This window comes from Neodiprion pinetum, chromosome 1 (genome assembly GCF_021155775.2).
Source record: "Neodiprion pinetum isolate iyNeoPine1 chromosome 1, iyNeoPine1.2, whole genome shotgun sequence".
NCBI classification, from domain to species: Eukaryota; Metazoa; Arthropoda; class Insecta; order Hymenoptera; family Diprionidae; genus Neodiprion; species Neodiprion pinetum.
This window is the reverse complement of record NC_060232.1, coordinates 39523262-39542024: the sequence shown is the minus strand read 5'-3', so window position 1 is coordinate 39542024 and position 18763 is coordinate 39523262. Positions and strand designations below refer to the sequence as shown.

Here is an 18763-nt window from a genome sequence, read left to right as displayed (position 1 = left end):
TGACGTTCTATTTTCCGCGTCTGAATAAGGACCGTTATCACGCTGATAGCAGATCATAATTCCATACCCGAGTGTTGAGTCATCAGTTTTCGGCTGTCGGTGGCTCGAAACGCTTCGATGAATTGGCTACGGTGAGCGGCCCCAGTAGTCGCGAATTCATTTTGCAGAGCCGCGACTCGAGCAATTAGTTATATCTCAAGACTCACTTCCGGTGGAGATTGGATAGCATGGGAATAGGTTGGTGCTTCGGTGGTCCAGGACCACCACCACCCCCGCCGATGATGGGTCCAGGTTTCATGGGCCCTCACTTTGGCCATCCAGGTAAATACTGATGACATTATCAATTTCCGGTTTCCAGTACCCCTGTAAATCAACTCCTTTGCAGTCGAATTTGCTCGACCCTGAAATGACAGATGGTCCGAGGTCTGATCCGGTAATCCATCAAATATGTTTGACGCCATCGTACCAATCGAATGACCTGGATTTCACAAACAATGTTTTTGTGTAGTTTTGGGACGTGTTGGCAATTCAATGTATCTTAAAACAAAAAAATGCAGATGCTTAGAGTAGATCACAAATCTTTGAAGTAATTGTAAACTAGATGGCTTAGTCGTACGAGGGTTGAGTGCACTTGTATCATGTTGAAGGGACTTCTAATTCTCGTAGGATTCGGTGGTCCGGGTGGATTCGGTGGACCAGGATTTGGGGGACACAGTGGATTTGGTGGTCCTGGAGGAGGATTCGGTGGTCCAGGTGGAGGATTCGGGGGTCCGGGTGGAGGATTCGGGGGTCCGGGTGGTGGATTCGGAGGTCCTGGCGGAGGATTTGGTGGAGACATGGGAGGCGGTGGATTCGGGGGTGGAGGTGGAGGGTTTGGAGGCGGTGGCGGAGGCGGTGGGGGAGGAGGAGGATTTTAGATGACTACAGGTGGAGAAAAAGAAGAAGCAGCTTGTGAATCTGACCGTGCAAGATCAAATACTTGAACAGCTATAATATTTCTTATCTAAGGTTGTGCAACTCATGATTAGATTGATGGAGCACTATAAATCAAAAAAAGACAAGAGTGAACACTTATAACATGTAACAATAAAGGTTCAGTATAGGTAAATATCAAGGCTGTATATCATTTTATTATAGATATGTCACGCGGTATGTTTGCTCCGACATCACTCTGGAGGATTGATGTAAGGAGGTATAGATAACGTTAATAACGATACCAGTATATCTATGGTAAATAGTAAACAATCAAGCGTATGTTTACACGTCACCGTGAATGGTCCGAGAATAAAAACATGCCAAACTCTCAACAACCGAGTTGCTGTTCGTGCTTTTAATTTTAAGATCGTCGAGATTAACGACCGGAAGCTCTGCGAATTACAGAATAATTAGCGCAGCTAGATGAACGACTGTTTGCCATGAATATGTATACTTGTGCGATTTGCTCTCGCGACCCCGCAGAGCGAGAAAACCGTGCAGGCTGAAAGATAAGCGGTCCAAGTGTGCAGATTTTTATAACCCTTCAACCGATGATTGATTTCATGTGTTTGTCGCACTGTTTTGAAAAATCTTTCTATGCATGTATATGTCTGCATATATGTATATGTATATCATACTGATTATTACGTCAATCGGACGTCTCGTTGCTAACTGCAGATTCTACAATCAATTCAAACCACGCTAGTCAGTGATTATTCACTCTCTGCCAAGCCGTCAAAAGCGGTTGAAAAAATTCAACTCAAACGTACACGTGCAGGTGTTCTTACGTATTAAATTTCTGGGTCAAATTCAGAACCTGACGATCCGCGAAATAGAATTGACTGACGTAAAAATAATGTAGCGCATAACGGAATTTCGTTGATTGAAAATTGATAGTCATTTCATTCCTGGATAAAGGATGAACGAATGGATCACATATTACAATTTACAGGCCATATAAACTGATACCGAGTATTCAGATACCGAAAAATTGCGTGATTAATTACAGTTACTGAAACTCGGAGCATGACTCATTAATGCACATGTAAAAATGAGTCGTTAAACATATCAGCTACCTTGTAAATCATCGATATTCATAAAGCATATCCTCCGTACGAGAGGAGAGTTGTTAGGAGTAGGCTTAACAGTACGTCGCAGTAAAGTTAGTTGAAGGATTCATTGTGACACTATTGTACTATGTTCTGTACAATACAAAAATGTTTATTCATCAAAAATGTCCATATCGGCCACCAACAATGAGAAATGCGGCCAACTATTATTCAAGCATTGAGACGATATGCTCTTCTTTCGCGGACTCGTTAGTGTGGGCCACCGTGTCCTCCCTGTCCTCCGGGACCATCGTTAGGTCCTCCGTGACCTCCCTGACCTCCATGGCCTCCCTGGCCTCCGTGGCCTCCGGGACCGTCATTTGGTCCACCCTGCTGTCCTCCCTTTCCATCGGGTCCATCGGGTGGTCCACCTGGTGCTCCCATTTCTCTTTCTATTACCTGAAATGCATTGCGAATGAAGGATTGTGACTTGTTTTTGGAAAGGGTGAAGCCAGGTTCCAATTCTGTAGCCTTAGATGTACTGATCCATCAAATTCTTACATGTAAAAAAAGGTAATTTTATGTGGTTACGAGAAAAAACCCAAAAGGATTGAAAACTGTATTGTTGAGCAGTTCATGAATAAAATTAACCATATAACTATGATATACTTGGATGAATGTTTCAGTGGCTTGTATGGGAAAATTTAAAATCCGTAGATAATTTTGTACGTGGTTTTTAGTAAGCGGCATTATGACAGTGCGTTCACAACGTGAGGTGACAAAATTGTTAGATTCAATTACACTCTACATTGCAACGTATGAATAAAGCTTGATTGAGGATAAATTCTGCAGTATTAAGGTTAAGCACAGTAAAAAGGCTATTGAGAAATGGCGATGAAAGTTGAACTCGATACTTACTCTGCGGATTTCTCGAGAAAAGTGAAAAAACTTGACTAGTTGGGTTTGCCTATCAGTTAGCCGGCCCGGTATTTTATACCAAACCGTTATCTGGACGCCCGTCGTCCGCTAATAATCGCTGATAAGATTAGCTTTCCACCACTCGCCGAATTCATATATCTAGTTCACTTCCACGCCCTACACTGATCGAGCTGTAACCGAATGAGTCAAGTTTATTACATGTTTCGTCAAACCATCTTGATTGACGTCTCAATAATATTAACCCACATTATTTGAACGCGTGTCTTAGTTGCGCAGTGCAAGTTTTTCACAGAGGCTGGCTTTGATTGGGGGCAGGATTAATTCTACGTCAAATTTTGTTACACATCGGCTCAGTCAAAAATGGGACAGTGTTGCCCAACGATAATTTGTTGTCCTGGACCTGGTAAGAAATTTAGTCGATTTATCGACAATATTATATCAACCGATTTTTCACATTATTTTAAAATTGGACTCGAACTTCATACATAATGCGTTTGTTCTAGTTTTTTTTTTTCGTTATCAAATTTTTATTACATCACCTTCCCTCTTCTACAATTTACAACAATATTTGATGCCATACGAAACCATAATCTTTGTATTCAGTTTTCCATTTCCACATGTGAAATTTGAGAAATTTTCCAATTTGGAATATTCAGTACTTTGGATATTCCTCCGATTCTATCACTAAGATCACTATACTAACAACAGTTAGCTTTTCAAACAATTAACTAATTCTTATTACCCGCAAACTTAACTCACGTTCTACCGCAATAACAGAGCCCTGTCCTGGCTGCTGTGGTCCGGGATGCCTTTGCTGTTGTGACCCTGGTCCCCCTCATCACGGAGGATGGGGAACGCATCCTCCAGGACCAGGAGGTCCCGGAGGTCCAGGAGGTCCAGGCTGGGGAGGACCGGGACCCGGAGGTTGGGGACGTTGAAGAAGACGATACCAGGAAAGCCTTCCGAAGGCTTGATTAAACCTACGTTCGAGTAGTGCCGAATAAATTGCAAGGAATATTCAATTCGGATGTATATGAATTAATTTATAGATCAGGCAGCAGTATAGGCAACGTATTTATGTCAATCACAACCTCATTACTCTTCTAATTTTGTTCGCTGAATAAAAATACACACGTGAGAACCATTTCTGGCATTGTTTTTGTACCCGATATTTTATTAATTCATACTTGCAATTTGCTGCTCTTATTTGTTTTCCACTATTGTTACGAGTATTATTATTACACACAAGAGCATGCCTTGGCGATCGAGAAAATTATAACAACGAAATTCGGGAAACGAGACCTCGGATTTGGTATTGCCTATCGACTAGACAGGATGTTTTTCAATTCAATATGTCGGAATACTAGATACGGCAGCTGCTCGGTTATCACAATTTACGTTCAACATTCCTCGAACTCTGAATCATATATAATTTCTAGTGGTAATTATTATAGAGGTTACATCTGATTACTAACAGCATAATTGTTGAATCATAGCCACACTTGAGATTTCAAATGACTATTTACATACTCAGATAAGCAGACATGGTGTTCTGACTCATTCTCTTTCTGACTCTGATATCTGATCTCATATTATACGTATGTAAAAAGAGTAAACATCGCACCGTGGTTGAGGGCATCATTTTTTATTATAAGCAAGTAAAAACATAAGACCCGTGAGAGTGTTGTTCAATTATACGTTATGTTAGAACTCCAATATGGATATATAAGATTATAGAGTGATAGACATAGAATATTTCGTAACAATAGGTGATTAGTGGCGGGGTGGAGGACCTCCGTGGTGAAATCCGGGTCCTCCAGGTCCACCGTGGGGTCCTCCCGGTCCTCCAGGACCACCGTGGTGTCCTCCCGGTCCTCCAGGGCCACCGTGGGGTCCTCCAGGCCCTCCAAAGCCTCCATGAGGTCCGCCGGGACCGCCGGGGCCGCCATGAGGTCCTCCATGTCCTCCGGGACCGCCGTGAGGACCGCCGTGAGGTCCCCCAGGACCTCCGTGATGTCCGCCATGGGGTGGTCCGGCTGGTTGTCCCATTATTGTTGTTTTTACCTGAGGAAAAATTGTTGAGTGAGTTTAGTGGGTCTCCGATTTAGAGAATCCTTGTAGCTGTCTTCTACTGTATGAAAGTGCAACTCGTATTACGTGATTATCAGAATTTTTCACTGACCGACGGATTGGTTCCTGCACGATGCGAAATGTTAAGGCGTTGGTTTTGGGTTATTCCAGTGAGGTGTTCGGACCACAGCTTTATGCCAGCTCGATATCTCTGCCGGAGAATACTCCTGATAAGATTACCCTCCCACCACAAACCGCTTTTTACCGACCGTACGTGTTTTCGACGTTCACGCCCTGCCCGAAACGATTCGGCGGCGACTGATTAGTCACTCAAGGTTCTGATGAATTTCGGTCAATATCTCTGCTTAGAATTCGAACTCGGGTTATGACTATGCGCACTATTTGACCGGAGTCACGGGTGGGGGGAGCGATTACACGCAGCAAAAAAAAAAAATAAATTTCTATCTTTAGGTACTGGCTTTGCGGATTTCAGAATAGAACGGATAACCTCAGTGTCGGACAGTCCGTTGGCGTGCTGTTGGCAATTCACAATCAACCTCAAAGGTCCAGGTAAGAAATCATCTGGATATTCACTTCACGGATAGACCATTTGGTCCAAATCTTTGTGCGATTATTCGAAAAAGCTCGTAATCGTTACTTGGTTCATTCGTTTCTTTTTCAGAACCCCTCGAGATGGGAGCTGTCTGTCCTGGCTGTTGTTTCGGACCCTGTTGTCCGGGTCCTAGAGGAGCGGGTAGTTGGGGCCCACCTCGAGGTGGACCAGGTGGGCCCGGTCGAGGTGGACCGGGTGGCTTCGGAGGACCAGGGGGTCCCAGAGGAGGTGGCCCTGGAGGAGGTGGTCCCGGAGGCGGGGGGCCTGGAGGAGGTCCGGGAGGGCGTTGAGGATTATGAAAACCTCATGAAATCTTGACGTATTTTTCGTCATCCTTATTTATACTAGTGCCGAGAAAATTGTTCGAGCTACATACTATGTTCACTCTGCTTATGACCGCCGCCAATGCTACTGCCTTGGAGCATCATCCAAGTTTTTTTCTGAGATTCTTCTGGTGGCCTTCATATGTTAGAGATTTTTAATAAAACATTGTGTTTGACGCTAATTTCGCTGTCCAAGTATTTCATTTCCTTCTCCTCCCTCGTTTCACCGGCCGTCGACAGCACGGATAGATAAGGAAACTGTCGGATCATTTCAAACTAGATTAGGCTCTTGTAATCGATATTTTATCGCGCGATGGATGATATTCACCTCATGACACCAAATATGGAATGGCTTATGTCACTCTTTTGGTCAACTTTCGTGGATTATGAGAAACAGATATCGGGAAGAAGGTTGAATGAATTTCAACCGTTTGATTGATTGGTTGATAAGACGTGGAGAATTTTTGGAAAACATAGACGTGCGGAGTTGCCAGATTCTCATGATTCCCAACAGACCATGGATAATGGAGACGAGTTTTTTCGCAATTCGTAAAGCGCGCTCCCGACTCGGGTTTATTTTTAGTTATTGAATTTGGAAACGAGTGAGCAATTTGCGCTCTACTATTAAACCGGTCAAGGACACGGCGTCAAATTTCGACGAGCTGTTACACCCACAAGAAGTCGTAACCGTATTTATATATATATATATATTTATATATAATATATATATATATATATATATATATGTATAAGACGCTTGAGTTTTGGATTCAGCAAAAAAATTACGAGATAAGAGTATCATAATTTTTACTTGTAAAACACAGTACATTTATTTGTCTATTTTATCAAGATTTATACAATAAGGTTCAAAATGAACAATTTTAATATATATTATCGTTATTGAGAAGAAAGAGCTCAGTTCTCAATTCTAAACTCTTTAATGGGGGGGTCCGCCAGGACCTCCGTGCCCTCCGGGGCCACCGTGAGGTCCTCCTGGGCCACCATGGGGTCCTCCTGGGCCTCCGTGCTCTCCTCCAGGTCCTCCATGCCCTCCAGGGCCCCCGTGCCCTCCTGAGCCTCCGTGCCCACCGGGACCATCATGCGGTCCACCAGGTCCACCATGTGGGGGTCCAGTTGGTTGCACCATTTTCGTATTATCTAAGAAAAAGGGTAGACTCAGTGTAAAGCTTGCGAGTCTTGTGCGTATCGAAAAGCCAGCTAACAATTTATCCGCGATTAGGTAAATTTTACTCACTCGTTTTTGGGTCGTTGATGGGTAGAAATGTCGCAGAGTTGATTTTTGGTTTACTCGAACTGTCAGCGGTCAACAGTTTTATACCGAATCGATATCTCCGCCCGCGAGAACTCGCTGATAAGATTGGCCTTCCACCACCAGCCGAATTCTAAATCGATGCATGCAATCATCCTTCGATTCAACAGGACCGAGTAATAAATATGAGTAATTTAAGATTAGAAGGAATTTTCCCTGATATCTTTAGCCAGAATTAGATTTTTCGGTACAAGACCCCGCCCAATGTTTCATCGATGCGTCCAAAGTGGGATGTTATAAGACCGACCTCTGCTCGCCCATCATTTAAGTTTCAGAATAGAACGCGGTCATCCTCGTTACCGAAAAGTTTTACCCTGTGAAAATTAGCTCTCCTCAAAATCCAGGCAAGTGATCGTTTCTCACCCCCTATACGTATTCGACGCCGACTAATTATCGTTCCGCTCCTATTCCGGTACCATTCACCGCATTAACTGTAATTATCATCCGTTCGATAACCTACAATTTTGCAATTGTACCTACTTATACCCTTCAGAAATGGGAGGCTTGTGCTCTTCGGGCTGCTGCAGTGATCCTGAGCCGGCTGTCACGCCTCGCAGGGAATCGGCTGGCCCGCCTCCTCCAGGGCCTAATGGACACGGAGGACCGGAAGGACCGGGAGGCCCAGGAGGCCCACCGAATTCGGGACCTGAAGGCCCGGGATGGCGATGAAAACGGGCCTTTTGCACATCCGATTTCCGCTCGGAGTACAACGGACGAATTGCGAGTGTGACCTAAAGTTTTGCCCGTGAACATACCTGTCATACGTTTAGAATATCACATTCCGTGCACTCCTCGCCGTTTTATCTGACGGCTGACAAGAAAATATACTGCCGTTTTTTGTTTAGTTTCGTTGTTGATATTTGTACTTGCATACTCGATGTAGCGTAAGTGTTAGCTCTGCTATAGTCAAGAGGCTTTGAAGATGTTCCAATCGATTACCACACCGACACGACACATTCGCAAAAGCTTGGACAGTTAGGTGCGCCTAGCCAAAATACGGTAATCTTATCGCCAAAGCGGTTATATTATCAGGGTTGATAAAATATTGATCTTGGAATGTCCAATCGCTCGTTTCTTCTGTCGTTTGCAAGAAAAAAAATAGGAATTCAATATTCAAGGATTTCGAGTTATAGGTTTGCGCACTATGTTTGCATAACAGGATAGGCAGACAATGTTAAGGAGGACACTAGGTTGTACGGTATTTCGAAAAGACTTTCAATCCTGTCCCAAGATCCTTGGTTTAGAGCAGGCAAATACGGACGAGCGAAAGAATCGAAAACAAGCGACGTATCCAGTCTTGAGAAAAAAAGATGGTCACTCGGTTGTCGATCGCGATTGTTACGTGAGACAATTTTCAATAGAAATTGCGGTCCTTGTACCGCGGTTTGTAACACAAGTACAACATTATTACTGTTATACCTTAGAGAACAATAATTATTTTTACATTAGGAACTTTTTTTTTTTCCACCTGTATATGACGCTTCCTACGTACACAGATACACGAGTATACATGTGCAAACAAATACCGGGTAAGTATTTACTTTGACATTTGACGAAGTTCGAAGTTACGTATACCTTTAGAAACTGTCCCATGCGTGCACGATGTCTCAATTTTGTCGTTATGCCAAAGTAAACTGGATAATTGTGAAAATACTTCGAGTATAAGTTATATTACGCGGATGTCTGACCGGCGGGCGGTTTCAGGAGTTTTCATCAGCCTCGCCATTAGTTACACAACGAAAGTCACCGGTATAAAGGGACGTGATTATAAACCTAAATCACAAGCATGAACTCATATTTTTATAACTGTTGGTCGAATTATCTATGTTACCTCTAGTTTTCGAGTTCTAAACAGCAAATTTGTGCCGCGAGTTTTAACCGGCTGATATTAAACAATTTCAAATTAATTGTTTCCGTTGTTGAACCTTGAATATTTGTTTAAGCGGTAATAAAAATCAGCGATTAATTTCTCAACTATGCAAGAACATCGCATAGAGATGCGATGTATTGTAGAAAGTAATTTTACTCCGTATTTGCATTCGACATATTCTTCCATGAATAATCGGAAACGTCACGTTCGTTGTACGCAAGTTTCGAAACAAACCTATAACGCGTATACCTCATTATAAGACGCAATTAATATATATCTACCTGCGATGTGGTCGACTGTAATGATTCAGTGTCTTAATATAAAGAACAAAGGCCAACCGGGTATGCATGATCGTATTATCTCCATAGTACAGCGTATATACATATATATATATACGTATCTTACAATAACAATAATAAAAATCCACACCATCCTTATCTGTCAAACGTTGACAGTACTGCGCGGATGACGATACCTACGTTGCAATAATATAAACAAAGACATAACTAATCGAGTATACACCTATACATATATGTGGAAAGTACATGTAGAAACGGTAGTCGATAAGTTCTCAAAGAATTATACGTATAGACACCTACGTTGTTGGATGTTGAATTTTATTCATCAGTTTGTTAAATTTATAACAATACAAATACAATATCATTTTTCTGTACACCGAGAAAAAATTTAGAGTTAATATTTATACGGTATAATATAAAGTCACTAAACGCATATAAAATATTTTCATATTTTTATAATAATACCGACGATAACATATGGGACTAAGAAAAATTTCAACAACATTCAAACGGTTCTCGAAACTGTAATTACAAAGATACAAATTTTACTGAAATTTTCTAACCACTTGTAAAGCGGTACAACTTATTCCACATCGACAAAATTTAACGTAGCAACTGTTTTTCTCTCACAATAATTTACGAGACCGCGATTCACATTCGACTAATTATACAGGATTTAAAACTAAACATAGTTCATCCATAAAAATTTCCACCTTCTATAATTCCACTGCTGCGTTTTCGCTTCCCTCGATCAACTCTCATCGCCTCAGTACCTGATGATGTGGGCGGGGACCGCGTTTGCTGGGGGTGCCGAGGGGGCCCCGTAGCTGTTTCCGGGTTCCGAGGGTGGGTCGTTGGGCCTGTGACCGTAGGGCTGCGAAATCGGCTCGCAGGGCTGCGGCTGCGGCTGCGGCTGTGGCGGAGGAGCGTGGACCCATCCTGGGTGGTGGACGTGGTGGGGCGGCGGCCCGGGCCATCCGTGTGGGCCCATCGCGTAGGGCGGGGGTGGGGGCGGTGGGGCCCATAAGTGGTGGTGGTGGGGAGGCGGCGGGGGCGGGGGTGGGGGCATGATGAGGGAGTGAGCGATGCCGCGGAGCAGATCCATGATCGGAGTTGTTTTCTTCTTCCGATCTACGTACCTTTCGTTGTTCAATTAATGTCTCCTTTGACTTGGTACGAGTATTAATTTGTTCGCAGTATGTATTTTTATAATCAATCCAATTAGTACTTAATTGGTTAATATACAGTTTTATTATATCGACGTATCGCTCTCGGTGCAGGACTGTAAAACACCCGTGGCACTGACGCCTCGTTACTAACCGACCTATCTTCGAGGCGTTGATTTATCAAAAGGCCGGGAATCTTATCGCCTCGTTTTATCGACGGGATATTTAGCCGGGTCTGATCAGATTATGACGCGCGTTCGCCGATGATTTCATTCGCAATTTTTAGAATTTTGCGTCGTATCTGTGATTAAATTTGTCTTATTCTTTTTCGATGATACTCAAATTTCGTGCAGGTAAAAATAACCACGAATAGTGTTTTCGGATCATCCATGTTAAGTGATAGTATGGTTTTCAATCGTTTTTTGCTAATCCAAAACACTTGTACATCAATTCGATCAAGCGATTGGTATCGAGGTCAAGCAATTATTCATTCGATCCAAATCGTATGAAACGATCTTTTCTTAACGATCGATACGAGTATGCCGTACATAGATTTGAGAGATGAAATAAACTTTGCCTTTAATCGGGGGGCAGTGATAATATTGGTCGATTCCAGGATCGCAAGAAAATAATATTTATTTTCAATAACAACAATGCCGAAAAACTATTCAAAAAATTGTTTAAACAAAAAATTGGTGCAGAAATTTCTGGTAAAATTTTTTTTCGATCGTATATGACAAATTTCTTGATTTTTCTGAATACATGTGAATTTTTCAAGAATTTTCTTATGATTCATAGCTTATGTTATTTAGACTTTTGAAAAACTGTATTTACAAAAGTATTCGTTTGATGATCCGGCTACTTCGTCAGTGTAATATAGAACTTTCGTACGAGAACATATCCAAAATTGACCGCTTTTCATGCAATTTTCAAAATTAAAGATTCTAAAAAAAAACAGAAATTAAGAATCATTATTAACGTTATTAATCGACCTATCTTCGAGGGGTTGATTTATACGCCTCGTCTTATCAGATTACGATAACGTTGTCGAAATTGTTTTACCTTAAGGTTTTTATAAATCATACCGAAACTTGCGTATAACGAACTAGTCGTTTCCGATTATTCATGGAAGAATATGTCGAATGCAAATGCGGAGTAAAATTACTAGCTACAATACATCGCATAGAGATGCGATGTTTTTGCATAATTGAGAAATTAATCGCTGATTTTTATTACCGCTTAAACAAGTATTCAAGGTTCAACAACGGAAACAATTAATTTGAAAGTGGTTAATATCAGCCGGTTAAAACTCGCGTCACAAATTTGCTATTTAGAAGTCGAAAACTAGAGGTAACATAGATAATTCGACCAACAGTTATAAAAATATGAGTTCATGCATGTATTTTGGATGTTATGGGCACTGCTGATGCCGATGGTGGTCTCCAGAATCGCAACGGACAGCTGATCAAGATCGTCATCAACATCAACAATGCCCGTGACATACACAAATCACGACACAAGGTTAACGGACAGCTGATCGAGACCACCATCGGCATCAGCAGTGCCCATAACATCCAAAATAATAAACAAAGACGTCGGACGTTGATCGACGCATACCGGGACGATGACCCATAACAGGACACACAAATAGGGGAAGGACGTCGACAAGGCAATCTGACGAGAGCTCCAGGATAGTATAAATTGGAGGACCACGAAGAGCTGTTACCAGTTGTCCGGCAAAGCGCCGAGCTGCGTCACTATTTAGGCGAAGTGTACCTCGTCTAGAGAACATTCTCGAATTAACCTTCCCAAAGTTAGAGTAGAACTTCAAGCAAAGCGCTTAGTTCGAAATTAGAAAGATATTATAAATTTAGAGGACCTCTGAAAAGAATTCGTAAAGATAGGATAGAGCCGTCTATTTAAGAAATTTGAGCTGTAGGGACCGTTTTAGGAGCAGAACCTATTAATTCTGGCAAATATTATTGTTTCCTTATTTCATTTTTTATTGCTAGTTCTCTATAGTTAAGTTCATGAACTCAACTTGTCAGTTGCGAACGATACCAATTGTATTTCAACTATTACTATTACAGCCTATTTACTGTCAAAAATATACACTCGTCCGTCTCGTTGTCCAACAATCTCCGCGAACTCCAAGTTTCACCTTGAGATGGGGGAACCGACAGACAGCCAAGGTAATTCCTGGTCAGGAGGATCGGCGGTGTTTAGGGTCAGTAACCCACGACTGAAAATCGGCAGGCGACTCTGTTTACCACGAGTTTGTACCACTTTGGTGATACCTAAGTCCGCATAGTTTGACAGTCCAGGGTTTTTGGGTCCGATAAGCTGATCCTGTTTTTGACCCATCAGAGGGGGTTCCTTACATACATGTTCGTTCATTAAAATTTGACAAAGAGCACCACAATAACGGGTTTATCTCATAGGCTCATAACCGATAAAATAATTCGCAATCGTTGAAACGATTTAAAAAATACCCAACAGTGCGTATAAGCCGCTCTCTCGTATAAGTAGAATTCGGTCACGTTTGCCCGAAATCGGACAACTTTATCCACGCTTTGTACGCACCGCAATTGAATGATTAATTTTCCAACAACGCATCGAACGGCAGCGCAGCTGTCCCGATATTACAACCGGACGTTGAACGTTACAGGGTTACGTTACAATATTGCTGGAGCGTTGCCAAGCTGTCTGGAAGTGCGATGCGTGCGTCGCGCACGTTTAGAATCGAAATAAAAATTAGCGATACGGTGGGATTGTATTGCTGTACGTTCGTACGTGTGCGTGTTACGGGCGTGCGAAGGAGGGAAGAAAAGAATAATGCGAAATGAAAAACGGTAAGAAATTGCGATAAGTGATAAGCGATATACGGAACGTAGGAGTGTGTCGCACACTTCTCGACCGCACGCAGCATATTCAGATACTGCGTCATACGATATATTCGCTTAATTAGCATCGTCGCGGCCTCGCTACTTCTGCGTGTATTTGTAGCAGACGCACGATGCAGCAGATTATACAAATTGCGCCACGCCGGGCGATTTAGCTGATTGAATTTAAACCGAATCGAGATTAAATGCGTAAAAGTTATGCCTGGAAATAATAAATTCTACACACGACAAGCCGTTCATCGACGTAACTCATAACACAATATCGCTCGTTTAGTTTTCTAGTTATTATATTACGACGTGTGTTTCTTTCGTTTATTTGCGCAATCCAACGATTAATTGATAATACGGTAATATCCACACGTGCGCTCATCAATAAGACGATATGCAATTTGCGGTAAAAAATCAAACGACGATCATCCGCAGGTTGTGCAACCCGTACACACACACACACGCACACACACACGCACGCATGTTCAATTATTGTTGCTATTTTATACGTACCCACTTTACACATCGGTCGATCGATTCTTTGCGGCTGAAGACGAGGACGAAGTCGACGTAATTTCTAATCTCATTTAAAGCTCCGCGTGTAGTTACGCGGGATTGATAATAAACGAGAAAATTAAGCGCAGAGAACATCTGCACAGTGTGAAACGGTTGTTTAATGCGCCGCGCTAATAAATCTTATCGTATCACTGGCCGTATTGTTATTACAAAATATAACGTCCCGGTATCGAATGTACGTGCATGCATGTATATACGTGCACAAACGTAGACGCAGTAATGCAAATTAACGCCGAGAGTGGTTATCGCGTATAATAATAATTTTCGCTAGTCTCATATGGCGTGTATCTATTATTCGCATGCACACGAGCAAGTAACGAACTTTCGTTTAAATACGCAGTTAGCCGTGCTAATCACTCGGCACGATTGCATGTACGTAGATATTAATATGCATGTTACAGAGGCATGTATTCGATGTACATAATTTGTATCATTTGTACGCGTATACATTATAATATTATAGATACGTTTTACATGTGATTTTGTATTGTTCTACCAATTTTTATCGTCTCAGTTGATATATAAGCTTCGTTTCCCGGAAATTGAATTTTTTCAATTATCGCTTATTGTATCGCAATGATAAGCTATATTCGAAGAAAACTTCCCCGCTGGCTTATGATTGTATTATTATTTCATAATAACGCGCATGTGAAACTTATAAACACACATTATACGAACTTTGATCGATATATTATACTTCCTCGACTTATTAATGAGGTCAGCGAACTATAAAGGGACTAATGGTTAGCTGTTTTACTTGGGAGTTAGTGGCTCTTTCTACGACGATACTTTTTGACTACGTCGGGTATGAAACGTATCATGCATCGATTCGGATCCTGGCTGAATAAAATTGTGAGGTATTTGTTTAATAATCTTGATCAAACGGTGTTGGATTTATAAAAGTATCAAATACCGACAAAACGAAATATCAGTCATTTAAAATGGACAGTGTATATACGAGGCAACGCGACTACGCATTGGAATCGAAATTTCTCTCTCACTCCGATAACAATACAGGTCTAATTATTTCCGGTTAAATTTATCAAAAGTTGACATTCAGTCTGCATCGATTCCGATCATAAGCTTCCGTTTCCCAAGCAAACTTTTTCGTTTTCACAATTTCACGATCAACCTAGTAGATTTGATCCCATCCGTTGAATAAAATACGGAGGCATGAAATCGAAGAGGTTGGACGATGACGAATCAAGGATGCGTTTTCGTCGCCCGTGCAGAAACGGGTGTAAAAGTAAAAGTTACAACAACTCTCAAGTGTGAGGCGAGAGGCGTTCTATAGCGTAGTTGAAAATCGTCCCGATTCTTTACGATGAAAATAATTTACGATCGACGCACGTGTGCGTATTAAAGCCGCGAGGTGAAAGAGCGTTATTTTCGAGTAGAGCCGGGGGAATCAAGGGTTTCCAGTGTCACGATTCCCGGAACACCGGGAGACTTTGCCCCCTGCACGGCGACGACGAAACCGAGGAGGAAGAGGAGAGGCCAAAGCGCCAAGGCCAGAAGCAAAAGCTCGGAAAGAAACAAGGCTCGCGTTGTCCCGCCGATGCGCGATACCCTCGATAATGCTGGGAGATGAATATGCCGCGATGTGATTTCTCCCGCGACGCCTCATCGCCGTTTGGCCCCGTCACAAAACCTTCATTGTCCACGAAACGTGTCCGCCGCGTGTCCGAAACCGTATCGAAACGTGTCAATATACGATCCTCCATTTCGCTGTGCACTATGCGTGTCGTCGAAATCCTCACCGTGCCTCGATATCACTTTGCACCTCGAAGAAAAAGAGAAAGAGAGAGAGAGAGAGAGATTTTACAAAGTAGTTAGAGCAAGGTACGACAAGTTAGACACTTGTGTGTACCAACCCATCCTCTCTGCACAACGAATCTTCTATAGCCGACATAATGAGACGCTCATTTCAAGGTAGATAGATAGATAGATAAGAAATTTTATTTCATCCTAGAGCCGTAGCTTCCTGAGGACCATCAAATACAGACGTTTCAAAAAATGTTCAACTGATGTTTGCGCAACGACAAGCTATTTGGATATTATACATATACATTCTTAATGTTACCCAGAAAAATTCAATCAGATTTCGTTATTGAGGAAATGATTAAAGCAAGCAGCATGGAATTCATTTAGAATTTGCAATTTTGTAATTTCAGTAGTTGGACACGTTATTATGTGTACGAGACGTCCTCTCAAAATAATCAACGTTCTACGGCCAAAGCCATTAACCGGTGTCAGTTCGTAACAAGACGGAAAACGTAAAGAAATGTAAAAGTCTAACATTCGTTAATAAATATTATTCCTTGTAACATGAACTTTTGCGGGACCATATTTGAGCCAGACGGACGAGTAACCGCTTAAACGATACCACAAGAGAGAGATAGAGAGATCAAAAAAGGAGGAACTCTTTCCATTCGATATTTTCATTTCAATGGATTGACGGTCCCTCGTTTCATCAGGCTGTACGCAATACAGCGACACGCGGTTTTTGACACCTATCAAATTCCCGAATTAAATGTTTCAGCTTTTCTCGGCGAGATTCAATTCGACACATTCGGTTTTGACAGGGTCTTTTTAAAACCTCTCGAGAATTTGATACCGAAACTTTATGCTTGCCAGTGAATTTCCGCATAACCTTGTCGACGGTTCATCCGAATCCACGTGTTATGTCACTGTCAGCGTTATGATATCGTTACGTAAAAAATCCGCGTGGATTTGGACAATTCAGGCAATGAGGAAATGCTCGGTATCGCAAGGATCTGCCAGAGTTGCAGGCTCGTAAGACTAGTATCACGTGTTATAGTGACTTTTTTTTCAGTAAAGAATGTTTTCAAGATCGTTTAACCGTCTTGCTGACAAAATTTCCTCGTACACGTAAGTTGGAGTTAATGCAATTCATCGTCGATATTTGCAGTCTTCGGCATAATTGATTGCAAAAATTTTTGCAAGTCCGGTAAAACTATTTGCCAATCAATTCGTCTAAGAATCCCATCGCTTTTAACCGCGACCGCAAAATTCTGCGTCTCGCAAAACGGATATACGTATCAGCAGCACTCGGTTCGCTGGTCCAGGGAATGTATCACGTGTATTTATCGAGTTTGTTCATTTATTTCTTTTTTTCAATCCGTGAATCATTACCGCCAGGTGGTAAATGCGTTATACATATAATCAGTGTGAAAACCGCAAGAGTTACCTTGCGAACGTATAAAATTCACGGCGATTTCCACACACCTTGAGAAATCGCAAACGGTTGCTACTGACTTTGCCGCCGAGTTGCGAAATGTAATCGCCATGCACATAGCGCTGCCTGCTTGCTTGGCCTTGTACTTGAACCGTGCCTGCGGTAATAAAAAGTGCGTCTCTTTTTAGTGCCTGGTTGGAAATGCACGCGTCGCAGTCGCCTTTATGCAAAAATTAAAACGCGGTTGACAAGTTGTACGTTGAATTTCACTCGCGGAGAATAATTCTAATTATCTGCGATTGAAAATCGGTGTGAAATTGATGAATTGATGATGAATTTTAGTTTAGTTATGTTAAGTCGCTCATCTTGGAAGACCTTTTTATCGAGGATATTACTACAGGTACGTCGTTTGTATACAGATTTTGCATGAAATCTATTTTTAAATGGAAATTTCAACATTCTCTTTGAAACCGTTAATCAACTAATCTCACTGCCTATTTCTCGCCATTTCTGACAATTAGTCGCATACTTCGACAAACATAAAAGTTTGCTGAAAAATTACAGTTTTTTTGAAATTCTGTTTTATCGATAAAATTGGTACTTCGTAAGGTATGATAATTTCCATAGGAATCCAGGGAAAGAACCCTAAATCATTGTCAAATATGAAATTGTTCAAGATTGCACTGATCAATAACAACTTTGATCAAGAAACAGTAGTATCGGTTTGACCATTTGATAAAAATCGGTTTCTTTGAAATTGTAAAAGAAAAAAAAGTACAAATCGCACAATCTTCTCAACAAAATAAACCATTGCATGGAGCATTAAATAGAACGAATCAACAAATATCCCATTGAAAAAAAAAAAAAAAAAACAACATCTCAGCTATACTTTATAACAATCACAAAAGAGCAACAAAAACCACAATGGTAGCCGTTATGCTATACGTATTGATTTGATTATCATTTTGACGAAAAATTATCCTAGAACGATCGAAAGTAATAGTTAAAAATCTAAAAAACTTGGGCATTCATAATACAACGTATAAGTTACAGCCTTTTAAATTTCACATGGGTCGGCTGCGCTGCACGTGCAGAGCGATTCACTTTGCGGGATAAATTTTATCTCCAACCAGTCTTGAGGATTGGTAATGATACATTGCACATACACATATAAGGCAGCCATAATACACATATATTTAATACGCATACACCGCACACTTGCTGCAATCTCCGTGTATAATGTTAAATGTATATTAACACGGTATACGTATACACACACACACACACACATATATACATATATACATATGCACGTATAATATAAATTACACGGCACGATGCAAAACTCTAGTCAATCTTCGCGCACGGCTCCACCAAGGCCGCGTTCTGGGCCCGACTCCGCCCCCCCCCCCCTCCCACCCTCCCCCTCCCCTCTGCCCGATGGGCCGAAGGCCCGCGTCCCT

At 41.7% G+C, this 18763-nt stretch overlaps 1 protein-coding gene and 3 long non-coding RNA genes across 5 annotated transcripts; 3 read left to right on the top strand and 1 right to left on the bottom strand.

The window, feature by feature from the left end:
- Nucleotides 1-10: 10 nt before the first annotated feature.
- LOC124215542 (keratin, type II cytoskeletal 2 epidermal-like) lies at nucleotides 11-1110 on the top strand. Its single transcript, XM_046619059.2, has 2 exons — nucleotides 11-321; nucleotides 667-1110. The coding sequence occupies exons 1-2, from the start codon at nucleotides 228-230 to the stop codon at nucleotides 915-917; spliced, it is 345 nt and encodes a 114-aa protein (XP_046475015.1). The 5' UTR covers nucleotides 11-227; the 3' UTR covers nucleotides 918-1110.
- Nucleotides 1111-2175: 1065 nt separating this feature from the next.
- Nucleotides 2176-5350, bottom strand: LOC124215555 (uncharacterized). Of its 2 annotated transcripts, none has more exons than XR_011176700.1 (4): nucleotides 5121-5350; nucleotides 3723-5027; nucleotides 2943-3133; nucleotides 2176-2483 (listed from the first exon to the last, which is right to left on the bottom strand). It is a non-coding gene; the product is annotated as an uncharacterized lncRNA (long non-coding RNA). The 2 variants fall into 2 exon arrangements; XR_006882393.2 differs by having other exon boundaries at nucleotides 5146-5349.
- On the top strand, nucleotides 5330-6151 carry LOC124215559 (uncharacterized). Its single transcript, XR_006882396.2, has 2 exons — nucleotides 5330-5603; nucleotides 5716-6151. It is a non-coding gene; the product is annotated as an uncharacterized lncRNA (long non-coding RNA).
- Nucleotides 6152-7502: 1351 nt separating this feature from the next.
- LOC138191197 (uncharacterized) lies at nucleotides 7503-8143 on the top strand. Its single transcript, XR_011177536.1, has 2 exons — nucleotides 7503-7643; nucleotides 7793-8143. It is a non-coding gene; the product is annotated as an uncharacterized lncRNA (long non-coding RNA).
- Nucleotides 8144-18763: the final 10620 nt, after the last annotated feature.

What these genes read in the sequence shown, in the direction of transcription:
- LOC124215542 (XM_046619059.2), top strand. Translation starts at nt 228, where the DNA reads ATGGGAATAGGTTGGTGCTTCGGTGGTCCAGGACCACCACCACCCCCG. An exon ending in CCCTCACTTTGGCCATCCAG is followed by an intron (nt 322 to 666) that starts GTAAATACTGAT and finishes TAATTCTCGTAG; the next exon opens with GATTCGGTGGTCCGGGTGGA.